Raw genomic sequence first — 20,662 nt, forward strand, 5'->3', positions numbered from 1 at the left:
GACTCTGCATAAACTAACCAGAAAATGACTTTCTGATTGTAGTGTGAAAGGTAACGAATGAATGCAATATTTTGTTTAGCAATTTCCTTAATTACAACATTTATCTACCACATCACTTTGTCATCATAGGGTAGAGTTGATGACACTGGAGTCACAATGGACTGACTTACCCCAAATTATACACACTACCCCTTTAATGAGGCGTGTATTATTAAGTAGTGGTTGGGTGGCCTGTGATTGTTCTGATAGAACTGAACAATTAAAATGTATTTTGAAACATATTAAAAATGAGGGACTTGGTTTCAGTCTAACTGAGCAATATTTACATGTAGCTCATATTTTGATTTATAGAAATTTACAGATGTCTTGGATTTATGCAGTCATACCGTTTTTCAGAGTCCATGTCACAGCAGAGTGCAGCCAGCGGCAGGAAGGCCAAGGGGCACTGTGGAGGGTGGTACTGCTGCAGGAAACCAGCTACATTTAGCCCAAAGTCATTTGTCCGGGGGAGATAGTCGGGGTCGGCATTCACTCTACCTATGATCTGAAGAGATTGATGCATACAGCTTTAAAATTGATAAGATGTTTGATTAATGACAAAAATATGAATAATATTGCTAGTTTCTTTGACATTTAACATTTTAACTCGGTTTTGGATTGTTCAGTCAACAGCATATCTTGTGATTTTTAAAAAAATCAAGTGCTTAATGTTTTTTAGGAACATTTTACTCTGTCTAGACATTCTTACCTCACATATCATGATACCAAAGGAAAAGATGTCCACCCGTTCGTCGTAGCTTTTCCCTGAGAGATGTACAGGAAAGATTCGTAAAGTACATCCTTACTGACCCGTCTTCAGCACTTTCAGTTCTATTTCTGATTAAACAATCCAGATCATGTGTTGTGTGTGTCATATAAAATCTCCTATTAGGCCTAAGAGTAACAGCAGGTCTTTTACACAGTTTCCCCCCTTTTTGCATATTGCACTTATGGTATCGAGAGGCAAGTTGAGGTTAGGCAGTACTAGTACTCAGAAACTTAGCTTTAGAGTATTTATATCTGTGTCAAACCAGCGTGGTGTAAAGCACTTGAGTAAATATTTCTTAGCATATTGTCATTAATTTAAAAGCATTTGATTAAAAAAGAAAAGTTTAAATCTAGTATGAATCTCCGTTGGTAGACTTCCTTTCTAAAAAAGGCTTAAAATACTTTTTCTCTCCTCTAATACAAATGTTCTCAAAAGGATTAGTTACAATTTACTATAATTCTTCTCCTCCACCGTAGACAGGAAACAAACAATTGTCACATATGGGCCACCAGACCTCCCCCTGCCCTCCCCCTCGCTATAACTAATAGCCTGCAACCTTGTGCACTCACCACGGATCATCTCAGGGGCCATCCAGTAGGGGTTTCCCACCACAGTGTACCGCTTCCTCCGGTCAGGCCTGCGGAGCTCTGACAGTGGGCCCTTTGCAGGCCGCTCTAGAGAGGATGTTCTGCTCTGATTCCTCTCCTCCATCACCAACCTGGCAAGCCCAAAATCTGCCACCACCACAGACTGGTCCTAAACAAAGAGAGAGAGAGACAAAGAAATGTTAAAAACGTCAAATAAGGAGTTATGCTGCTCTGCATCTTTAGTAGTACTTGATATTAGAACAGACACACCATGAGGTTTTATATTGGTTAGGTTCGTCTGTTTCTTTTTTTTTCTCAAAATACAGATCATACAGGTCCCGTAAACCTAATGGCTTATTGAAATCAATTATGTATTCAATGAGGTAAAGCTAATTACGTTAAAATTATGCTGTTAGAATAGTGGATATGATTTTTTTTCTTTTCGTGAAGATAACTAGCTGAATGTTTTCTACATTGATCTTTGCTAGTTAAACGAAAAGATTAGATTTGTTTAGAGATTTGATTTATCAACTTGGAATTGGATCTAAAATAGATCTGGCTATCAGAACCTAAACCTGGTTTTGTTTGTTCATAGTAATTCCACAAATATCTCAAATTAAATGTAGTAACAACATATCAATGAACACTGCAATAAATACATACCACTGTCTAAACTGAGATATGTAAAAAGTGAAATTGTCCATTTTTGATGTGCTGTGAAGAGATCTGATGTTTTCTGATGTTTGTGTGTGTGAACAACTTTCTTACCTCTTTGACCAGGCAGTTGTATGAGTTTAAATCTCTGTGGATAACATTCATGGAGTGTAGATATGCCTTAGAACGAGAGATTTTATGTACATTAGGGAAAGGTGGGACCAGATTAAGGAATGATTTTAGATGTCATCTTTTACTTTTATAATATTGACCGGGAAGACTCACCATTCCAGCCGCAATGTCTTTGGCATAACTCACTCTTATGCGCCAGGAGAAATCTTTGTCCTACAACAACAAGATTGTAACCAACATATTGTGTCTCTGTACTGCAACAGTACTAGTAGTAGTACTAAAAACCTATCTTACCATTTTCATGATGGTTTCTCTGAGAGTTCCTCCCTGGATGTATTCAGACACGAAGTTTATTCGTTTGTCTTTATAAAACAGCCCAATGAACTTGAGAACATTGGGATGATCCAGACCGCGCATCACCTTCACCTGTACAAATTAAGTGAAAATACACTTAATAATACAACTTAAAGTGGGCTTCAATAGTGAAGTACATCCATCTTCTTTAAAGGGGAACTCCATCGATTTTACACCAGTGGGGTTGGTAAATATGAGTGTGTTGTGTGAAGCTGACTTCCCATACTTTCTGGTTATCAGAGATGTAAGTTTCTTCAATCATGTGGCCTTTTGTGCTCTGATGGCTTACCTCCTTTAAGAAAGTCTTCTGTGTCTCTTCATCAAAATTTATCAACTCTTTCATCACCATCACCTCCCCTGTCTCCTGATGTGTGACCTTGACAGCAACAGGATGATCACAGCGCCGGTTAAAATCAACCTTACATATATTGACAACTAAAGCCGGGTTCAGACTACAGGAGTTTTATCCCTGATTCACCTCTCCTGACAATTAGAGGAGAAATCTGGTCTGGGACCTTAGTTGGCACCGATGTTCGGCCCAGATTATGGTGTAATGTAAGGGGTTTACAGATCCAATGTTAAACCTCCAGAACTGCCCCAATAATTTCAAACATGTTTTATATTTAGGATTTAAAATCTGGATGAGTCAATACTTTATGAGCGCGAACACAGTAGCCAATGAGAGAGATAGGTCTACAAGGAGATGGAAGTGAATGAGGACTTGAAATGGCGACTGTGAAGAAACAACAACAAGCTGTTGTACAGGTCTGCTTCCCCATGGGATCATGTGAGATCACATGAAGTGGTGCATTACTCCCTCTGTCACGATGTGATGCGCCATTATTTTCAAATCTTGTAGTATGTGCATATTTGAGATTAGAGAGAAGAACATCTGTGAACATCTGTGTGCGTGATGCAACCTGATTTCAAAATCGGTTAGGATTGTAAAGACTCCTGTAGTCTGAGCCCGGCTTAAGTGTACTCTCATTTGAAATGCTTTGAGAATGTTGCCCATTATAATGAAAGAGACAAAATGATGGAAACAAGTAACTGTGGTACCTTGACAGCTTGTCCAAAGCAGCCCCTGCCAAGCACTTCTCCATGGATGAGGTCTGAAGGTCTGAAGATGCGGTGGGTCCGCTCTCCAGGGTCCACACGCAGAGACTCTGAGCGAACCATCTCTCTCCTTTGAGATAAAAGTGACAGTGCTCCAGGGGACAAGGGACACTTATCTATACTGCAGCTGCGCCTGAAAGAGAAAAGAAAGACTTAGACAGAGAGAAACAGGGCAGTAATAAATCAAAGTAAGCTAAGAGTCAGCACTTACATGATGTGTCTGGATCGCATTCCCATGGTTCCTTGGTGCTGAGGTGGTGAGAGACTCATCCTGATTGGTTCATCTGCCTCCTCTCCCTGACTTGGCTCCTCCTCCAGACTTGGGAGTTTGGGTATTGAAGCGAGTTTGTCACGGACACAGGGGTCAGGACAGCTGATGTTGTCCTGGACACTGGCTGAGTGAGGATGGTCGTTGGAAGAATGCGGGATGTGTTCAATTGTCAGCTGCAGTGGTCTGCTTGTGTCTTCGATCACATGTATTATCTGGAAGAAAGGATATAGTATTGACCTTTGACTATCTTCATTCTTCTGTCTTACTTGTTCAGTAATGTTTTTGTGAATGTTACCACTTCTCATTTAGTTATGATATTGTTGCTGAATCTGCGGGTGGTTTGAGGCCTACCTCATCCGGGGAAATGTTGCGGACAGGGATGCCGTTGACCTCCAGTACGTGGTCACCAATGTGGATAGAGGACAGAAGGTCAGGGCTGAGGGCCGCTGAGTCTAACCTGAAGGAGAGTTACAATGAGTGAATAGGTGGTGGAAAGGTGGGGTAAGGCAGAAAAAGGAGGAAGGTTAAATTGTTTTTGGGTACAGTTGAAGTTCAGCAAATATGTAAATGCAAGATTTACACGTTGTTGAACTCACCCTATCACGGTGACAAGAGAGCCTTTCTCTTGGCTGAGGTCAGTGGCTACAGTCAGACCTCGTCGGTCGCCAGCTCGGGGAGGGAGAGACACCAGCGCCACCATGTGGGGACACTTGGTGAGCGGAGTAGTTGACCTCACATCTGATACTACACCCGGACAGAAACAGTGACCACTGCAGGACAAACAAAATCCAGAGACAGAAGAATAGGACACAGAACACACGCACATCAGAATCAAAATATGTATAGAACAACAATAACTTTTCTATTTTCTCGGTTTTCTCAGCTTCTGTTTCTTATCATCCCATTTGTAGTTCTATGTGTGTGGATGTGTTTCATTTCTTCCTTCCCTGTCAGCTTTAAACTTACCAGTACAGTTCAGAGCGTTCGATGAGTGTGTAGGTGTCTCCATCTCCAATGACCATTTCACATTTCGTACAAGTGAAGCATTCAGGGTGGTACTTCTGCTCTCCAGCAACCTGTTTATACAGGGAGACAGTGTGATATAACACAATGCAGAGGCTACAGGAATAATATTGTTTTTTTACAAGATGACATTTGGTGGGGTTTGCCTTGAAAGGCCAAAAGCAGATGTGAATTAAAAAAGTTCTTTCAGCACATCCTGCACCAAGATCCTGTAGTGTCAGGATGTTTTCAGAGGATATCCTCTGGTCTGAGAACTGAAAGGAAAAAAAGCATTTACTTTCATATCACGGGGAAACCAAGAGACAGGAAGGCTTTGAATGTTGGAATAGTTGGTGAAACAGTTTCAGATTCAGTATTTCTTGTTGCAATGTTTAATCCTGTAGAGATTATGGCTACACTTCTGTCTGTGAATATAATATAATGTACATATTTGATATTTGTATGGCAAGTTGTCAGTTTTAACAGATGGTGGCTTGGAGTGACTGCTGAAATTATTCAATAAGCTATTTTTAAACTAACCCACAAACTGAATCAGTTTATTACTGGCAGAGTTCAAAGTGTTTTGGAGCAAGTCAGCAGAAAAACAGAAAGGATGATTATACACTGAGGTCAAGACCGGTTGTTGGGTCTTTAACTTTGGTGTTGTGACTGATTATAATGAATATTAGTCAACATTACAAAATAAGACCAAAGGAGGAAAAACTGGTCAGGAAATGAGACTTTTCCTCTTATGTAGTCTAGAAGTGCATGTACGATGAAGTTTGTAGCCTGCACAGATAAATAGTGAGGAACAGTTTTCCTGTTCTGTTAAGTTACAGTATTTCCTAAATGTAGCAAAGGGATAGTGTAGCAGAAATGACACACAATGAATCTGTTTCGTTGCTAGTCCTAATTTTAGGTATAAACCAAGATTAGAGTATTTGTTTTCTTATTTTCGATGATTATTACCATTATGAGTCCATTTGCGATGGTGTCTTTGCAGCCGTGGCAGTGCTCTCCATAACGGGCCCAGTAGTGCTTCTTACAGTAGAGCTGTTCCTCTTTTTCATAGTACCAATGAGACAAGATACAGCTACATTCACAGCACCTAAAGACAAGAGGGAAGCAGTGGAGAGAGAGAGAGAGTTGGATGTTGAAACAATGAGATGGCTGAAGAAACAAGAGAAAATGTAGATTCAGCTGTGCGACAGTAGATACTTCAGAGGTGTGTTTGAGAAAAGTAACATGACCCTAATCAGTGATGGAACACATGAGACTTAGGTGGAAAGTTGACCTGTTCGATCGTCACACACAGGATCAGGTAGAACACTTCCAGGTCAATTGGACCATAAATTATTGTTTTCAGGTTAGCCTATGTTTAAACACACAGTGTACCATGTCAGTGATACCCAACTCCTCTCCTCTCTTGATCTGTTGACCCTGCTTGTGTCGAATGATGACAATTCGATGCTTTCATTAGTCACAAAATTGAGGCCGAGACATCAAGCTGCTGGTGTTATCTCCAGCACACGTCTGGAGGAAACATTGTTATTGTCAAAGCTGATAGGATGTTGAAATGACTCATTAGATCCTAAATTGCTGATGTCACTGTGACAGAGAGCACATTTTCTTCAATGTCCATGCTCCACTCAGTCTTTGTCTGCCAGGGGCCAAATTAATATTTCTTGTTACAAAAAGACTATTCATGAGGGGTCACTGGTCAGTCATATGTCTCTCTGAAAACCCTGTAACTTCATGTTATTTTGCCTAGGGCACACCCACTCAAAGATTGCAAAAGAGATGTAAAAGTGCAAACATTACGACAGTTACCACTTAAAAAAAAACAAAAAACCCTTGTTCCTTAAATGCAGTGCAGCATGTTCACTTTCAGTCCTGCAAACAGAAACTTTCAGTGGCATCCATGCTTAAACTGGATGTAGAATAATACCTATGTACAGAAAAACTTGCTTCCTTATCTCTCCAACACTACAACCAGAGTGGGAGGTCACTTCCTGGACAGAGTACTCCATGTTTCCTCTCCAAGCCTGAACAGTAAATGCCATGCTGTTCTTACAATAGGGAATGAAAAGACTTTCTATCAAGAAAGAAGTAGTTTAGGGGAAAAGGAGACTTACGTAAGACTCAGCCTTCCCCTTAAGACACTCAATGACAGCATACTATTTCACTGTGATAAATAATTATTTTATCATTGTATGGAAGTTATTCTTGATAACATTTGAGTTAATTGTGCCATTGGTCTTTGTAGTTTTGATCATGTAACACAACTGTAAGTGGTGATAAGCAAGATCCAATTTTTTTATGTTGTTACTAAGTGGTCATGTGGTGCTGTGGTGGTTTGTATCGTGTTTGCCAGAGATTGCTTCTGTTTTGTTATACACAGTAGTTCCTCTCTTTCTGCTTTTTATTTTACAGAAACTGTGGTTGCTGCTGTTGGTAATGAAAAACACACTTCCTGCAGGATTTTTAACGGGGAAGACATGTCACATTTGGTTGAAAATGTAAATACTTTCATGAACTGAGAGTAGCACTTTTTCCCCATTTTTAAAATGTGTTGATAGAATAGCAATATGATCATATACAGATATGAAATGGATTATTACTTAACAGATACAGTTGCTGTGATGAACTTTAGGTTCAATACAGCTCATATTCAGTAGGACTTGAGTACAGAAATCTAGTCCTAACAGATACTATGTCTGCTGGGGATGTAGTAGATTCCCCAGTGCACTAAGGGAAGCTGTAACAAATATATTAGAGCTGCCTCTCATTCGTTGCTGAGGAAATAATAAAGAAATAAAACCATCAGACAGCTGCAGGTTTATTTCTGACCTCCTGTCTTTGTTATTGTGCCGTTGGCGACGGATGTGGAACCTTTCAGCTTCACAGCTGCGACCCCCCTGAAACATCTGGTGAGATAACCCTGAAATCAGCCCAGACTTAGCCTACATCGTTATCCTTTCTTTTTTTTCCCTCTTCTCTCTATTTCTCCACCTGAAAGTATCCATCTCATCTGGCTTATGCCCCATCTTATCTTTAGCCATTCATAAACCTGTCTGTCCTACGATCTGTTCCCATGTCTTTTAAAGTGGAGCTGCGGACACACTATCACCTGGTGTACATTAAACACACATGTTATGATGTCAGGACATTAACCTATAGGTCAAATGTAAAGAATCTGATGACGTTTTATCTTGCCATGTTTTTGTTCTGTGTCGCCCTGCTGAACTTCCTTTAAATGATCTAACTGTGTAATTGTTTTAGTGTAACGGGGAAATTTTCTTAATGGTGTGACCTATGTTGTATAAGTGTGAGCATCTGTAGTTTATTCTGTATGTATGTTTTAATATAGACCTGAGGAAGAGTAGTTGTTGACGGACGAATGGATATAAAACAGAAAAAAACCAATTATGGATTGTACTGTAGACTGATACCTGGCAAGGCAATTACTTTGTTATTGTTATCATTTCATATTCATACACATAATAAATTGATGTCAAAGTAGAATATTGAAGCACAGTTTACTTGCGTATCTTCTTGTTGTGGCAGATATCCGTTTGAGGAAGTACAAAAAATGCTATGCTACAATGTTTAGATTCTGTTTCATTCACTTTCTCTCACTCTTTCACACTCTTTCTCTCCTTTCTCTCACTCTCACTTGCACATACACACCCCAGTGATAAAACACAGTGGCTCTTACCGTCCTTTCATTCCTCTCCGATACCTCTGGTCCCGTCGTGACATTCTTCCCCGCCAGTTCACTGATAGACAACTGTCACTCTGAAACAATCCACCCAATTAAGAAAGGAGCCGATTGGCTGCATGTGTACATGAGCGGGACATACACGTATTCTGCTGTGATCGGTAGCAGGAGTGGTATTTTCTTTTTTTCTTTTCTTTTTCCTCTCTCTCTCCATGCGCTCAGACCCTTCCTGTGCAGACGAGTTCCTTCTGTAATGTGCAGAGTAGCTGCGTGAGAAAAAACTGTGACCCAATGACACCAGCTGGCCAATCTCCCTCTGCTGGCTACTGAGAAACAGACCTATCCCAGTATGGAAGTTCTGCTCCACCCTCCCGGTCCTGTTACTTCCAGTATGTAGACCTCTACGAGATACAGTTACAGTCCTCTGCACAGAGATCGGAGAACGTGACAGTTAAGATCACAGAGTCCAAAATGTGAGTGTTAATGCTGTGCATCCATGTGTCAAGACATCTGTGTGTTTTTCTCAGAGAGAGTGTGTGAGAGAATCAACAAATCTGTGTGTTTTGAAATAAGCTCTGTTCTCATCAGCACAGGCATAATCTCTTTATGAATGCCCCAATTACTGCACTGTCCTGATCCTACAGTAAAGCACTCTATTCATCACACACAACAAACAGAGGGAAATACAGGGAGAATTCAGTGCAAGAGTAGGAAACAGCTCAGAATTAGAAAGTAGAAAAACCATTGATACTGCTCAGTATGAAGTTTAGATGTCCTTGAATTATCCATGAGTGTGACTCTGTTGCTGTTTGTTTCACTTGAAAAGCAGAAGACACCAGAGCAGTTGATACCACTGTAGATTTCTGTTACGTTTTCTTTCAAAGTATATTTTCTATTAATAGTTCACCTACTAAATTTATAGTGTCGAGCTATAATTCATATTGGTAGTGGTACGCCGTGTCAGCAGATGCATTTTTAGACTGTGCAATGCAGGTCCTGCAAACTGAGAGACAGGAACAGGTGCATCTTTATCACCAAACTGACAAAATTATAAAACTGAGCCATTTGTCTGCCATGTATCTCAGTGAAGATCAGTTTTGTTCTTGTTATATGTCTTTGGTTTAGTTTGCTTCTTTGACTTTTCTGTTTATGTTTATTTGTTTAATTGCTTATTGATTGGGTCATTATTTGCACTTCTGTTGTGGATTACATAATATCTTGTAATATCCTATTCTGTTGCTGTGAATTGTAAAAACAAACAGGCTGTAGTTGTTTAATTTCAGTATGAGTGAACATACTTGACATGCTTTACTGCTGCACCTTTTTAGTGTGCTCTTCCTTTTTTTCGCTGATGTTGATGCTGATGAACTTGTGGTTACTTGTGGTGAGAATGCCACAATAGATTAACATGTTAAAACCAACGTCTGAATGTGTAGCTTCCTCCGCTTTGACTGTGTCAAAAACACACCCAAAAACCCTCCGTGCAGGTTTACGGTTTATATGTGTGCAACACTCTAGCTGCTTTGAAATAACAATTACTGTATCAGAAGCAGCTGTCATTGGTCATTTCTTTTATTAGAAAGTATTGTCAGAAGGTGTACAAAAGTGCATCATTTTCTTCATAGGCCACATATAAAACACAGATGTTAAAAACACATGATGAGCTACAAATGTAAGCTCAAATGCAAGATGAGATTCAGTTACACTTTTTATCCAAATAACATCACAGACTACATTGTGATTCAGCACACATTCAAGGACAATGTAGAAAACAAAGCACTTATATTTATCATAGTAGTACAGAAGTTTAAAAACTGGTAAAACACACACACAAATTTACTCAAATATTTCATACTGTATTAACGCACTTGCATTCGTAAAATGAGACTAAATAGATAACACACTTTGCTTTTTCTGCCTTTTGTCAGCATAATTTAAAAAGACTAGTAAACGTGAACATTTTTCCAACAGTGTTAAAGGAGGTACATCAAAAAAAGAAAGACAGTAATCAAGGCTCCTCAGACGTCATTTGAATGCACTATCATGTATTATAATCATCACCTGTAGTGTGAATGCTTTCATAACAAATACATTCTTCTAATAAAACAAAATATGTATTTTAACCAAAGTTTTACAGTAATACCAATTAGTGTGATGAAGTTATAAATTGGTGCATTCAATGTTGTGAATGGAAGAGTATCACGAGTGTTAACAGCTGAGGACCTTCAGCCTCCACAGATGTTGCTGAGGCCTGAGTACAGTTAAAATGAACACAGACTGGATTTCAGGGATCAGATAATGACTAGTCAAAATACCACACCATAAAAAAAATCCCCTTAGAGTCCCTTTTTTTCACAGTTCCCAAAAATATCAGTTGTCTGTTTCGTTGTCTGTACACATTGCTGGACAAATTATCCAAGCGTTTGCACTTTGATGTAAAAGCTAAAAACAGTGAATTAATAAAACAACCTGGTGCAAATATTACACTCTGTAGACCAATGAAAAATCCAGTCTAACTGGATAAAAGTGTGGCCTTGGAGAGGTGTTTCTTATAAACATTGTGTCAGCATGCAGACAGGTCTGAAGGAGCTGCCCTGAGGGAGTCCTTGGTATCAGTCGTCGCCCAGAGGATACGTGGTGATACTCGCACAGGAACACAAATTATGTTCAACACAACAACAACAAACGAAAACTGTATTTTAGTTACAGCTTGGCCTCACACAATTTAAAAAGAAATCTCAATCCTTCATCTCAGTGGTTCTCAGCCTGGTAGTCAGGATCCTCAGAGTGTCAAGGTGGTTCATGTGGAAACAATTACTATTATAACAAATTGCAAATGAATATTTTTAATTATTTGATCAAAGTATAACAGCTGAATTAATCAAATAAACATCACAAGGACAACCTTTGCTGCTCTGCTAGCATCAAAGGTACTGCTTTGTTTTAAGGAATGATCTAACAGGTTGAGAACCAGTGCTCTTTTTGAAAGAGACCCTTGTACAAAATGTGATCAAATGAAAGTGAAACACGTGGGATGTGTCGAAGCTTTAGCTTCTACGGTAGATAGGACGTACAATCTGGGATCATGTTATAGCACCACTGTTGTTTTAATGAGGTCACTTCCTGTGTGGTGGTCTCTCACTTCCTCCTTCGGCCACAGTATTTACCCTGACATCCAGCGCCTAAATAACACAAAAGACAAAATTATTCTTCACTTGACATACAAAATACATTTTGTGTGTGTTAAAAGTGTATTTTAAAACCTGTTGAATAGTTCAACTATAAAACATGCCTCCTCTGTGCCTTCACAGAGAAGTCTGAGTTAACTGAAGGACTTGTTGAGTTTGTTGTTGAAGTTCAGTGACTTTAAAACAGTTGGTAAACTTAAGACATCAAATTAAGTCAAAAACTGTTAAATTAGACTTGACATTCATAATAGGCAGATTTGCTTTCCTGATAACGTTATCTCAGTTTTAAACGGTCAGTTCTTCATTTGCCTTACAGCCTCACCAAACCTAGAGTTCCTGTATTTGTGGCTGTAAGACTATGTGGCAAATCTCAACCACTTTTTTCCACAGAACTTTCTGTTATAATCATCATACGGTGCAAGCCCGGAAGTGTAATATGCTAACTGTGTGTCTTAATTTTAGTCAACAGTTGGTACATTTTTTGTTGACTGGACGTGACTATATTTCACTAGATTTAAGTATGATGTTTTACAGTGTTTACACGCATGATAGATATGACTTAGTGTAAAGTAACACAGTGTGTATGTGTATGATTTTACCTCTGTAGCCCCCAGCTCCCAGTAAGGCCTGCATGGCTGCATATTTGGCTGCCTTCTGGGCCTTGGCTGTAGGACAAGAAAGTAAAAAGTATAGTTATTCTGCAGATGTATTCAAGCTCTCTACAATAATACCCTGCACCAGTGATTATAAAAACACAGTACATGAGTCCTTTTTCCAAAAACACATTTAAAAATTATCATACTTTTAGATTGTGTTTCTTATTTAATTGACAAGATTATTACAAGATATCTTTAAATGTATTTAAATGTTTTATTTACTTGCAAAGTAACAAGAATAGAATGGGCGATCGTCATCCAGATCATTATGTGTCAGCATGTGCTGTGTGTATAGTAAATCTGTGGTGATGCTGGACATATGTGTGTTAAGAGACCAAAACTAATTAGAGCATGCCTATCCCAGAGGACACAGTGAGTTTTCTTACATTTTTGCCCGGCTCCCGTATATCCTAGAGAACAATAACAGGAAAGACAAAGTTATAATAAACAATTGGTAATCTTTACAATGGTCTAATCTAGCCTTGGTGTTATCTCAGCAATGACATGAATGAAAATATGCCAAAACAAATATTCACCATGTAAGGCCTGACACTCAGAAAAAAGAAAAAAGGAAACAGTTTCCTTCTTTTGTGCATGTGTTGATCCCTTTTGTCTATATTTTCAATGCATCTTATCATTAAAAAGAGTATGCTGAATGTCAGAAAGAGAGAATATAGTGTGACAAAGTCTCTGCTATACCTGGATAGCCTCCACCAGCTACACCACCATACCCTGGGCCAACACCCCCTGCTGGAACAATGGACACATTACAACTTGTACACAACACTCCTCTGAGACAGGAGGCATGCTAGGTATTGACTGTGCATTATTCTGAATTTTGTGAACACATTTGTTTAAAAATCTCAAATATGTATTGTTGTACTCTGACATTACTGTTCTGTGTACTCTTTTCAGTGCATTTAAACTGACCTGGTAAGCCGCCAAGTCCTCCTCCTACTCCCCCTGCTCTTCCTGCTACACTTCCTGAACAGGTATGAGTATAGAAATGTGGAGAAATTATTTAAGAACTTTGGAACCACAGAAGATAATCATGACATTCAGTATACTGTGAAAAATGTGGTGCTAGTTCAATTGTTGTCAAGTAAAAATCTCATTACTCCAATTGTTCCTCATATTTTTATTATTGTAATATGTATGTGTATTTATATGTTTTTTGTAGTTAATATTTTCTTTTACAAACAAGTAACTCACCTTGGCCAACTCCACTGATTCCTCCTGTTCCTGCACCAGGAAGCCCTCCTCCTACACCACCTGGTGAATATACAGTAGGTGGGGTTTAGGTATATTAGATTAGACTATACATAAATTAATAAATAGACTTTATTGTTCCCAAAGGGGAAATACTTTCCCACATGGTGTGCATTATGCACCCACCCAAAAAACATCCAAGAACAGCCACATAAAAGATAAGTAACATAGTAGATACGTTTCCCAGTAAGTTAATAATATTAGTGCAGAGTAAATAGGAAAACAAAGCAACAAATAAACACAAAAATGGAGACTGGTATACAGTCCAATTGTATCATTGGGACAAGGCTCCGAGTTTATTACATTTTGTCTTATAATCTTGTTTATCATAAAGTTATAGTATTGAAATTGTTTTATTTTGTTGTTAATAAAAATATAAAATGTCAGATCTTTCGAGAGGCCAATGTTGACCTTGGCTTTTGAAGCCAATGCAGAATTCCTGGGATAGATAATGTCTTGTTGCCCTCTGTTGGCTACAAAACATAAAATTCTTAATAACTATTCCAAGCTGTTGAGTTTTTTAATGGATGAAATTCTGTGTATAAAGGGAAACGTATGTGCATATTCATGCAGTTTTTGCCGTGCAGTAGCAGCAAAGTTCTCAACTACACAAAGACCTAATGATCATAACAAGCATATAAGAGGAATTGCTGTCATGGGCTATAACTTACTGCTGACCACACCTTGTGACTCACTTCCTGTTGCTTTGAAGTGCAGCCTACTGCTGTGAGTGATGTAATGTATTATGGAACCAGCAGCTCGAACATTCAGTGTTTCCTGTTATAAAACTAGTAGTCTTTTGTTGCATGTCATACCCATTTCTCTCCCCTTGTTTCCTTTCTGCCTCTTCACTGTCCAATAAAGGCAAAAAAGTAAAAGATTGTGTAATAGATTTTTTCTCAATATCACCTCACAATAATCCACACTAATTTGATGATCTACAATGCAAGCAGTAGCACCTTGACAACAACATTTGCTTGTATGGCCAATATCCAGTGACAATATTAACTTGTATCAATAATTATCAGAACCTTTAATTGAAATATTACATAATCAGATTTACATCAGTAGAGAGTTTTACCTGGGCCATAGCCAGTTCCACCCAGTGAAGAGCCATAACCTGATTTAGGAGGTTTCCTTGCTTGGCCACCAGGTCCATATCCGCCAGCCCCACCAGGTCTAAAACCCCCTGGCCCAGTTCCAGCACCTCCTGGGCCATAACCTCCGGGTCCAGCACCTCCTGGGCCATAACCACCCGGTACAGCACCTCCTGGGCCATAACCACCAGGTCCAGCACCTCCTGGGCCAAAACCACCAGGTCCAGCACCTCCTGGGCCAAAACCACCAGGTCCAGCTCCAACTCTACCAGGACCAGCTCCTGCACCTCCTCCTAATGCCCCTGGTGGAAAACAGATTTAAACATCTATATACCACATAAATGTATAAACACTGTCCATCACTAATCTTAACCTTAACCTTACCTGCTCCATACCCAGTGCCTCCATAACCTGAGAAAACGATACACAAGAAAGGCTACAGTCAAAAAATGTTCATATACCCATAAAACAATGAAATCAAATTGGTGTCTCCGTCATATCACCTGCCTTTGCATAACACATGATCATTACTTACCAGATTTAGGTTTTCTTTTTCCTAATAGTTGGCCACCTGGTCCAAAGCCTCCTGTTCCTGTCCCAGCACCACCTGGTCCGAAGCCTCCTGTTCCTGTACCGGCACCACCTGGTCCAAAGCCTCCGGTTCCTGTCCCAGCACCACCTGGTCCGAAGCCTCCTGTTCCTGTACCGGCACCACCTGGTCCAAAGCCTCCGGTTCCTGTCCCAGCACCACCTGGTCCGAAGCCTCCTGTTCCTGTGCCGGCACCACCTGGTCCAAAGCCTCCGGTTCCTGTCCCAGCACCACCTGGTCCGAAGCCTCCTGTTCCTGTGCCGGCACCACCTGGTCCAAAGCCTCCGGTTCCTGTACCAGCCCCACCAGGCCCATATCTGCTAGGTCCAGTACCTGCTCCACCAGGTCCAACACCTGCACCTGGAAAACAGCCACAGGTTTTTAATAACCCTAACCTGATTTTATTCTGGCATTCATAGCTTTAGCTTTGCCATGTTGTGCTCTACCCAGGAATTTTGTTTGTAACTTAAAAGCTGTCAATTGGATGTTGTGCTTCACTTCTTGTTTTTATTGTATTTCAAACAATAGAACTGCTACAAAACTTCAGCATGAAAGACCTGATATGGTATGTTATTATGTACAAAGTCATAGAGGGAAAAAAAACTAAACAATCCCTAAATTTAAAGATGTGTTAGAACAAAGAAGTTTCTCACCTTGCCCATAGCCAGTTCCACCCAGTGAGGATGAGCCATATCCTGTCAGAGGGAGTTAACGGCCTGAATATATATAATAATACATTATTAAATGTAAAAAGTGTAAAAACACAAGATCATTTTACCAGATTTGGGTGGCTTTCTTGTCCCTAGTCCTTGACCTCCTGCAGTATAGACACCAGGAACGGCCCCTGCTCCACTGGGACCATAGCTGCCTGGTCCTGTGCCAACACCACCTGATCCAAAACCACCGGGCCCAGTTCCGACACCGCCCACTCCAGATCCGACACCGCCAACTCCTGTCCCAGCAGTGCTCGGCCTGTATCCACCTGGTCCAGTGCCAGCAAGTCCATAACTACCAGCCACAGGACCACCAGGCCCATAGCCACCTGGTCCAAAACCTCCTGGACCAGAACCAACTCCACCTGGTCCAGTCCCATAGCCACCAGGTCCAACTCCAGTACCACCAGCTCCTGCCCCATAACCTAAAAATAGATCATAGTTCAGTTTCAGTTCTCTGCATAAATTATTGAATCCATATTTTTACTTTGTTTATCTGTCAATTCTTATCATACGTTTTGGTGGTTTGCCAGTGCCGGTACTCAGTCCTGAACTTGGGCCATATCTTGAACCTGGAGTGCATATAGAAGAAACAGTTAACCAATATTTCTATTACTTTTACACATTTCTATTATTATTCTATTGAAATGCAATGTGTTCTTTTTTCATCAAAATTAAACTTAATTACTAAAATTGAGTCACACAAAACATTTTCATAGAGGTCAACTTACCACCAGGCCCCACACCACCACCATATCCCCCCAGTCCAGCACCGACTCCACCAGGACCGGCTCCTACTCCTCCTCCCACTCCTACACCTAAACCTCCAGGACCAGTTCCAACACCTCCAACTCCAAGGGCCCCAGCACCCCCAGGACCACCACCAATGCCTCCTCCTCTGCCTCCTGTCTTGCCTCCATAGCCTCCAGGTCCAGTTCCATATCCCCCAGGCCCAGCACCGTAGCCACCCGGGCCAGTCCCGTAACCTCCAGGTCCTACACCATAACCTCCTGGACCAGTTCCATAACCACCAGGCCCAACCCCTCCTTGGCCTCTTGCTCCAAGAGTTCCATATGCTGGTAGAAAGACAAAAATATTGTTTTTCATTGTTGGAGACGAAATAAGTTCTTATTAAAGAGAGGAGCATGTAGTATGACAATTTAAACAACCTTTGCCTGGTTTTCCTCCTACTCCAGCTCCAGTCGGGTAACGTATACCTAAGAGGGGAAAAAAAGATATACTGCATTTTAGGTTTGTGTCAGGCATGTGTTTGTTATAATGTAGATAGCAAATACAGTGTAAGTTGACATACCTCCGCCTGGTAGAACTCCAGCTCCTCCAGCGCCATAGCCTATGATGGATAATGTTTGAAATGTATGGATAAGACATATTTGTGTCATTGTAATATAGGCATAGGCATGTACATTTTGGTAGAATACACAAACATTTCAGAGACCAAAACATCATAATAGCTCACTTTTTCTAGGCTTATGGACTCCTGTTCCAACTCCACCAGGCCCACCAATCCCAGGTACCAAGCCTGCTCCTCCTGGACCTCCACCAACTCCTCCTGGTCCTCCCCCAACTCCTCCTGGTCCTCCCCCAACTCCTCCTGGACCTCCTCCAACTCCTCCTGGTCCTCCCCCAACTCCTCCTGGACCTCCCCCAACTCCTCCTGGACCACCTCCAACTCCTCCAGGACCTCCTCCTACTCCTCCGGCCACCCCACCTACTCCACCGGGTCCACCGCTTACACCTCCTGCTACAGTCCCATCAGGTCCGTATGCTGCATTTAAAAAATAAACAGATAAAATAGATCTTTATCTTCAGTAAGTATAGATTTTTGATCCTTCATGACCAGTTTTTTGTCATGCTTAGTGACTAGATTGTAAGTTTGATACACAGTGGTAGATATTGGGTGGTGGTAGATACAGTACAGTACAGTACAATACAGTCATAATCGAGTGTATATTCAGATGGCAAAAATGGCACCTTTGGGGGGTTTTGGTGTTCCTCCTACTCCACCAGCTGCACCTCCTGGTCCAACTCCAGTTCCAGTTGCAGGAGTGTCTCCTCTTCCCGCTGCTGTTACACCACCTGAAACTCCTGCTGTTCCTCTTCCACTGGTAGGACCCCCTTCTACTCCGCCCTGTCTTCCACCTGTTCCACCTCTTTCTCCATCAGGACCTCCTTCTCCATCTCCTTCACCTGGCGTGTCACCTCTGGGGACACCTTTAGAGAGATCACAGCAGAACATTAGACTTGTATTTCAGCTGAGACTGCAATCAAGAATAAAGTCAGTAGCTACCAGAACTATTTGGCTATCACATTCAAATGGGGAAAAGGAAAAACTTAATGCTATTCTGAATGTATAGTGGCCATTTGACTCATTTACGGGTTATACGTAACTCACTTTTTCCCATTGCTCTGTAATATGTAAGTATATATAGCAAGTGAGTTATCCTGAAACTTAAGTTGTAAATTTTTTAAGGGTAAATTGTGTTCTATTTTTTTTTTCACCTGGGGGTTTGAGAGGTTTGGCTCCAGGTAGTGTCCCACCTGAGGCATCACCACCAGCACCTGCAAAAATGACCCAGTGAAATTGAAGAAAAGTCAGGGAATATTTTTCACAAAATCTCTGCCAAGAGGATGTAGAAACTGAGAAGGCAAATAAAGATCTAAAAATCATAGTTGAAAGGCATGAGGCAAAGAAACGCTCTGCACTGTATGTCTAGAGGGAAATCTCACCTCCAGAGGGAAGTCCTGCACCACCTGAATATTAGAGAGAGAGAAAATCAAGAGAGATACCAGAGTGACAGTGGCTACGTCAATCCATTTAACACTAAAGGAGGTGTTGGCATTACTAACATCTCATATATAATTTAGACGTATGTGAAGAAGAGCCATGTAAGTCTACTTACCAACGCCTGTCCCCGCTGTTTGAAACAAGAGAAGAAATACTAGTAAGAGAAATTTTGAACACAATATGTATACTTTACTGAACAGTTTACAGAGGTTTACAGTACGTACCACTTGGTTGTACAACCCCGCCACCAACTGTAATGACAGGAATACAGCTATCAATCAGAAATACTTAAAGAACATTTAATTTGAGTCTAGCATGCAGCCATGCAGTATTTAGAGATGACAGTTTTGTGACAGGAAATGCAAGAGGAACACTCACTCTCAGGCACAGGTAAACCAGTGACAGCTGTGAAAGCATTTAAGTGGAGAAATATTGAGATTTGCATAAAGATGAAAAGCATTTGTGATACTGTGATATGCCATTGTACTCTATTAGGCAGATTTTTTGTTTAAATAATGCCCATGCTATTAGAACTTCATTAGACCTGCACAGTACAGAATAAGCTCTTTAAAAAAACATCTCAGTAATAAACTTTATACCAACTTACTAGGGGCAGCTCCTGTGGAACCTGTAAGATGTAAAATAACACAGTGAGACACATGAAAAACAAGTAAATACATTTTCAGAAAAATTCAAATCTATATTAAATTTAATAAAGATTGGGTGAATCCATTGGAGAATCGTGAAAAAAGTATCTTGCAATGATCTTAAATGGCAGACACTTTGTATCAACTGCAGTTTTTGAATTTTGAACAATTCCTGGATGCTCAAAAGTCCAAAGGACCTCAAAGTTCAGAAGTTATGAATGAAAACTTTATAGAAGGCCACATGGTGGCACTGTCCCCACCAAAACCTAAAAAACATTGGTCTTCTGCTTTTCACCAATTTTTTTCTAAATCTGTTGAGTAGTTTTTTGGGACAGGCAAGCAAACAAAGAAAGATACACAACCAAAACATAACCTCTTGGCTTGTGTCATATCAGTGACACGGCCACTAACACACTCTGACAGAAATGGGTGAACATGCAGTACTCACAGAGAAACATGCAGAAGCTCTGGCTGTGAAATAAACACTAACCTGGAACTGTGGTCCCACTGACTCCTGTTTTATAAAGATAATTTAAAAAACAAGTGTGAACACAACTGAACAACAGCTAGAAGACTAAAAAGAGAGATTTAAAACAGCAAAGTTTCTTTGACCATAATACATTTTCACTAATACTACTTCCAAAAACACTCCAAATACCTGGTTTTGCTCCAATGATGGGGATTCCTGTTCCACCAAGGCCATCTCCATCAACTCCTGTGCCCACTGGTCTGCCAGCGACGCCAGTACCTCCTGTTTTAATAGCGATGTATTAATGTGCACACTTTTATTTGACAAGATATACAGTTTCATATTGAAATAAGTATATATAGGTAAAAAAAAAATTTTTTAGGTAAAAATATTTTTATAAATATTTTATAATGTCCCTTCATTTTCACAGGTGTTTGCCGTGGAGTCTGTCATCAGATTTTTGGATCCTCAGACCTGAGATGTAATATTCTATTTACAAAACGTGTGCATCATTTCAAGGTACAAAAAGACGTTCTCAAGAATGCAGCAGGTTTAAACACACCTTCTCCTGCAGAACTGCCCG

At 40.4% G+C, this 20,662-nt stretch overlaps 2 protein-coding genes across 14 annotated transcripts in view; one reads left to right on the top strand and one right to left on the bottom strand.

The window, feature by feature from the left end:
- Positions 1-8,874, bottom strand: part of LOC121909794 (LIM domain kinase 1-like) — a 10,647-nt gene extending 1,773 nt beyond the window's left edge. The window contains exons 1-14 of the mRNA XM_042430496.1: positions 8,643-8,874; positions 5,894-6,032; positions 4,889-4,998; positions 4,519-4,692; positions 4,274-4,379; positions 3,863-4,134; positions 3,595-3,784; positions 2,825-2,911; positions 2,476-2,607; positions 2,335-2,394; positions 2,164-2,229; positions 1,378-1,564; positions 749-804; positions 387-544 (exon numbers count right to left, since the gene is read on the bottom strand). Of these exons, the coding sequence (XP_042286430.1) occupies positions 387-544; positions 749-804; positions 1,378-1,564; positions 2,164-2,229; positions 2,335-2,394; positions 2,476-2,607; positions 2,825-2,911; positions 3,595-3,784; positions 3,863-4,134; positions 4,274-4,379; positions 4,519-4,692; positions 4,889-4,998; positions 5,894-6,032; positions 8,643-8,686 (1,781 nt within the window). The 5' untranslated portion in view covers positions 8,687-8,874. The remainder of the gene's footprint in view (positions 1-386; positions 545-748; positions 805-1,377; positions 1,565-2,163; positions 2,230-2,334; positions 2,395-2,475; positions 2,608-2,824; positions 2,912-3,594; positions 3,785-3,862; positions 4,135-4,273; positions 4,380-4,518; positions 4,693-4,888; positions 4,999-5,893; positions 6,033-8,642) is intronic.
- The window catches only part of LOC121909797, a 19,554-nt gene extending 2,915 nt beyond the window's left edge, over positions 1-16,639 (top strand). For 5 of the 13 annotated variants that reach the window (XM_042430518.1, XM_042430510.1, XM_042430511.1 and 2 more), the window contains 5 exons: positions 13,197-13,301; positions 13,405-13,775; positions 14,912-15,160; positions 15,419-15,821; positions 16,251-16,639. In XM_042430518.1, coding sequence (XP_042286452.1) covers positions 15,152-15,160; positions 15,419-15,821; positions 16,251-16,630 — 792 coding nt within the window. In that variant the 5' untranslated portion in view covers positions 13,197-13,301; positions 13,405-13,775; positions 14,912-15,151 and the 3' untranslated portion in view covers positions 16,631-16,639. Of the gene's footprint in view, positions 1-8,867; positions 13,302-13,404; positions 13,780-14,911; positions 15,161-15,418; positions 15,822-16,250 lie in introns of all 13 variants that reach the window. The other 8 variants (XM_042430512.1, XM_042430505.1, XM_042430507.1 and 5 more) reach the window with 8 other exon arrangements.
- The last annotated feature ends 4,023 nt before the right edge of the window (positions 16,640-20,662 follow it).

This window comes from Thunnus maccoyii, chromosome 13 (assembly GCF_910596095.1).
Source record: "Thunnus maccoyii chromosome 13, fThuMac1.1, whole genome shotgun sequence".
NCBI classification, from domain to species: domain Eukaryota; kingdom Metazoa; phylum Chordata; class Actinopteri; order Scombriformes; family Scombridae; genus Thunnus; species Thunnus maccoyii.